Source organism: Physeter macrocephalus, chromosome 14 (assembly GCF_002837175.3).
Source record: "Physeter macrocephalus isolate SW-GA chromosome 14, ASM283717v5, whole genome shotgun sequence".
In the NCBI taxonomy this organism is placed as follows: Eukaryota; Metazoa; Chordata; class Mammalia; order Artiodactyla; family Physeteridae; genus Physeter; species Physeter macrocephalus.
The window spans coordinates 100,134,913-100,140,051 of NC_041227.1; the positions used below are offsets into that span (position 1 = coordinate 100,134,913).

Consider the following 5,139-nt stretch of genomic DNA (forward strand, 5'->3'; position numbering starts at 1 on the left):
GAACCCGTGTCCCCTGCATCGGCAGGCGGACTCTCAACCACTGTGCCACCAGGGAAGCCCTCTCTTCCTCTTTGAAATGAAGGGGCAAAGACATCCGAGGAAGGTGTATTTGAACAGCTAAGCGTCTCTCGGTCTGTTTCAGTCCCTTTTTCTGAAATTGGTCCTCGATGGGTTCATTACTGATTTTGGAGAGGTGTGAGGTTCTAAGTGGTTGGACGTTATCAAGTACTAGAGACAGTGTTTCATGGGAAAGAAAATAGCGTTTCTGAGCAGAAAATAGCCCCAGCTCTCTCTTCTAGGCAGTAAGGAGTTCTGGGCTCCTGTCAGATTGTGGGTATCAGATATTCAGTGTCAGCACAGTGTCTCTTTTTTATTTCTTTTCCCCCTTTCCAATTTTATTTTAATAATTAAAAATACTGCTGATCACACTGAATGACTTCTGGCAGAGAGGCCGTCTGTCCCAGAAGGACCAGTCGTGGGCCATCAGGTTTATGACATCCATAAAACCGGAGCCAGATCAGAGTGGGCCTCCCTGAGTGACAGGGTTTCTGCCTCCGCCAGGATCCCCCATCATCTGACTGCTTTGGACATTTGTTTTGGGTTGGTTTTTCATTCTGTTTTGTTTCCTGATGCATGTGCGAGTGTGCGTGTGCACACATTTAAAGATAGAAATGAAACAGGTATGTAATGCCCTCTGCCTGTTAGAAAGACTAAAGCCATAAAAATAACAAACGGCGAGTATTTGCTAGAATGTCAAAGTTATGAGTTTATTTTGTAATGATGTGCTCCTGCCTTCATGAGGTAAACTGGCCGTGGCGGAGGTGTTATTAGTAATATGGACTCAGTGGAGCAGAAAGCCGAGTGACCGAGAGATCAGTGTATCAGTCAGGGAGAGGGCAAATGGAGAGAGACAGCAGGAGAATGAGAAAAGAGCTGCAGCTCCTGGGCTGAGATGAAAGACAGACCGAGTGGCGGATGGGAGCCCAGTGGTCTGATAAGGCCTCCCTGGTTCTGGGGGCTCCTTCAAAGGAGCTGCTGGTGTGTTACTCAGCTCAGGGCTGCCCGCAAAGGCTTTTTCTCTGTGCTTCCTTAGCGAGGAAAGCAGTAATCCGAGAGCCATTTTGCTTCCCATATTCCTTTCAGAAGAGTCTCTTCCATCCTTCCTAGCTGAAGTTAAATGGGACCAAGGCCAACTGGGTCACATGGAGGTCATTGCTTTGGCCACCACCTTCCTCAGCCTTTGGCGGGTCTTGATGTTGGGGCTGACCCAGCATGCAGGGGAACCAGCTCCTAACAGGTAGGGGCAGGATGGGAATATACAGGTAGAATTTGCTGGTCTTTCATTTATTCGCTTCTCCCCAGAGACTGGAAATGAATAAAAGTAAGGAAGAAATTTTGTGTTGTGGTTATTTTCTAAAGAAGGAAAGGGAAAAGAAAAGGTAAAATACAGTAAGCGCTCTACAACCGTTAAGAGCTCTCCAGAGCTACCATAGATGACTGGCAATTACTACACACTCAGCAGTTTGCAATAGTCAGTGATCAGGCCGCCCAGCGTCCATCTGCTGGGTCAGAAAACCTCCCTCCCTGAAAGAAATTATTAACCAATCTTCAAGGGAAAAAGAAACCCTACAATTTCCAAGTCGAAGAATATTTTTTCTTCCTTTTTTTTTTTTTTTTTTTTTTTTAAAGGAAACTTTATGGTTTCCAATTGCAGATGCCCTTCAACCTCACAAGGGTTAAACTCCAGGGATGGATACACCAGGGAATTGAGGCCCTGAATTCCCTGGAACCTTGGGAGGGAAGGACGCAGGAGAAGCAGGTTTGGGTATAAATCACTACCCTGCACCCAGCACACAAAGAGGACTATCGGCTCAAGGGTTCATTCACGTATGTGTCATGAGTTGCTTCAGGATTTTGCTTTAAAAATCAAATGTAAAGGGGAAAATTAACCCTTAAAAAATGAGGCATCCAAACCTCACAGTGTTTCTATTTAACTGAGACTCATCACTTGAGGTTGTCAAAAGACAGGCACATTCCCTCTACTGTGCCTACAGGCAGCAGCTCGGCCAGGCCTGCAGGCGATGACGTAGCCCGTGTCTCAGGGTCCCAGCTTTACCCACTGCCATGATTTCAGCTCAGAGTCAAGTATGCCATGCGCATCTGTGGCAGCTAGTAGAGAGAGAGAGAGAGGCTTGCTGGTGTTTAAATTGCAACAGAATATGTGATTGTTTAAAAGCCTTTTGTGTTTCCCGAGTTTTCTTTTTAGGACAAAGGTCCAGATAGTCCCTCAGCACAACCCACGGAGGCTGGACTCTGTCTTGTGGAGAAAAGAATCCATTTTAGTGGGAATTACGAAATAGACTTTGCCTTTCTCTCTGTCTGGACGAATGTCTTTTCTCTTGTTTATTTCTCTAGGTCCTTGGAAGGGAAGTATACACCTCCAATAACCAGCTCGGGGGCATCCAGATCATGCACAACAATGGGGTGACCCACAGCACTGTCTGTGATGACTTTGAAGGGGTGTTCACTGTCCTGCACTGGCTGTCCTACATGCCGAAGGTAAGCCCTCCCCGCTTCCTTCCAGCACCGAGGAAGCCCATAGCACCCAGCCTTTTCACCAGAGTTCACTGCCTCTGCGTGTGCGACTGTTTTATGGTAGAGGGATTTTTTTTACGATATGTTCTCTGGAAGCCGTTGATTTCTTTTTTTTTCTTAAAGCCATCTTTTGCCTCCTACCTTTAAAATGCCTTTGGATTTCATTGGTTAGGCCCCTTTCTGATGATTTCCAGCCACAGAAGCCTTCGTGTCCTATCTGGGCTCAGATCCCAGCTTATTAAGGCTTCGTCCTCATTGTGGGTCTTCCCCTTTGTGATAGGTATCCATCCCTCTGGGGAGCTTCCCGGAGAGCCTGGGCACACTGAAATCAGGAGTCAGAATGCCCCACTTTCTGCCAGGCTCCTACATGAGACTTGAGAGCTGTACATGTTCCTCAGGGCTTGGCTCGAGATTAGGGTTCTTCTAGCTGATGATTGGGACTAATGGGTGTGACTCCATATGTGGTCCCTGCTGTCTTTGTCCATAATGATTGTTGCTGAGTTGGAGTTGTTCACTGATCGCTGTGTTCTTTCCCCCCCAATCTCCTTTTAGAGTGTACACAGTTCAGTTCCTCTCCTGAATTCCAAGGATCCTATAGATAGAGTCATCGAGTTTATTCCCACAAAGGCTCCATATGATCCTCGATGGATGTTGGCAGGCCGTCCCCACCCAAGTATGTATACATTTGAGGGTCTGTGGCACCCTGGCCCACAAACTTCCAGTCTTCCTTTCAATCACTAACCAATTCCTGCACAATAGTATATGACAAAGAAAACAAAGCCACTGAAGTACCTGGAAATGAGGGAAATCTGAAAAACAGCTCTCTGAAGAAAAAAGTGGAAAATCCTTCAAGAACAAATGAAAAATGAATGAAATCTGCCATTGAGTCATAAGCACTGGAGTCATTAATACATTTCTTTTCTGTTATTAGAGCACTTATTATTTAATGGGCTCAAAGACTTTAAAACAGTTAAATATAAGCCATAAAGTCAGAATTACAGGACCAGAATCTTTGACCATCTAGTCTCTATAAACAGATTGATCAGATAAGTTTTGGAAAAGGTCTTTGAGACCCTTCACTATAGAGTGTGACTGCACTCTTCCCAGCAAGCTGTTGCTGGGCACCCACCCTGCATGCGCCTTTCTTCTCATATGATTTTGGTAATAGTATTGATCTGTGCCTTATTTATTAATGTAAGGTTGCTTTGTAAGATTATTTATTCATGAAGAGACTGTGCAGAACTTTTTTTTTTTTTTTGTGGTACGCGGGCCTCCCTCTGTTGCGGCCTCTCCCGTTGCGGAGCACAGGCTCCGGACGCGCAGGCTCAGCGGCCATGGCTCACGGGCCAAGCCGCTCCGCGGCATGTGGGATCCTCCCAGACCGGGGCGCGAACCCGGTTCCCCTGCATCGGCAGGCGGACGCACAACCACTGCGCCACCAGGGAAGCCCTTGTGCAGAACTTTTAATGTGATAGCTGTATCGAGTTAAGAACAAGCCCTCCCTCCATATTTATCTAATATATCCCTCTGTCTTGGGGCTGATTTTACCAAACTTAAAAAACAAAAAGAGGGAAAAAAAGAGGTAACGCCACGTAAGGCAAACGTACATTCTTGTTTGTCTGTCCATTTGGCGATTTTAACAAACCTTATTTAGCGGGAAGTTCTTTTGTGAAGCCCCAAATCCCCCTGCTACATTTTGAATCTATTTTTTTTAGGCTTTTTGAGAAAGTGTTTGTTATTGCAACTGTTTCCTCCCCAAAAGGCTATATCTAAAAGAAGAATGGAATGAAGAAGATAATTCCTTAAACTTAAGAGTCATTGTGATTTTGTTGAAAGAAAAAGAAGTCTTCATAAGGAAGACTTAATAAACCTTTGTGGGTACCCACTAAGCCAGGTGGGCCTGTAAAGCACTTCCATATACACTATCTTATTTGGACTTACTACTTCTCAGAGATAAGAAGAGATGACCATTTTACAGGCTCAGAGAAGTTAAGTGATTTGGGCAAGGTCTCACAGCTAATACATAGGAGTTGGGCTTAATCTGAAGCCTAACTATAGATAGTGTAAAAAAAATCACCAGAGGAGGGCTGACTTTAATTTAAAATGTTACCTGTTGTCTTCAATGCCTTTTCTTGTTAATCTTAATAAAACTAAATACTTTTTCTTACTTCACCAGAAAAATCACCATAGTAATCTTTTTCCCTACCTCTCATTTTTATACCAAGATTTATTATAAGAACTATGAACCTAAGATACCTATCAGCCTTAAAATACAGGACTTTTCTGGCAGAATTCAGAACAAGACTTAGTGAGTGTTCTCCTGGGAATTATGGGGTGCCATGTTAGCTGACTTCTAAGTGCTACATCTGAATTGAACATGACCTGCTCTTCTTTGAGGGGGCCCAGTAAAGCCCACCTGCAATGGCCATAGCCCATTAATGACTCCCCTCTGTCAATCAACATATAAGACAGGAGGGGTTTTGTTGTTTTTTTGTTTTTTTTTTTTTTTTGCGGTACGCGGGCCTCTCACTGTCGTGGCCTCTC

General features: G+C 44.7%; 1 protein-coding gene across 5 annotated transcripts in view; it reads left to right on the forward strand.

The window, feature by feature from the left end:
* Positions 1–5,139, forward strand: part of ACACA (acetyl-CoA carboxylase alpha) — a 243,169-nt gene that overhangs the window by 195,209 nt on the left and 42,821 nt on the right. For all 5 annotated transcript variants that reach the window (XM_055090971.1, XM_055090969.1, XM_055090970.1 and 2 more), the window contains 2 exons: positions 2,416–2,559; positions 3,148–3,268. In XM_055090971.1, the coding sequence (XP_054946946.1) occupies positions 2,416–2,559; positions 3,148–3,268 (265 nt within the window). The remainder of the gene's footprint in view (positions 1–2,415; positions 2,560–3,147; positions 3,269–5,139) is intronic.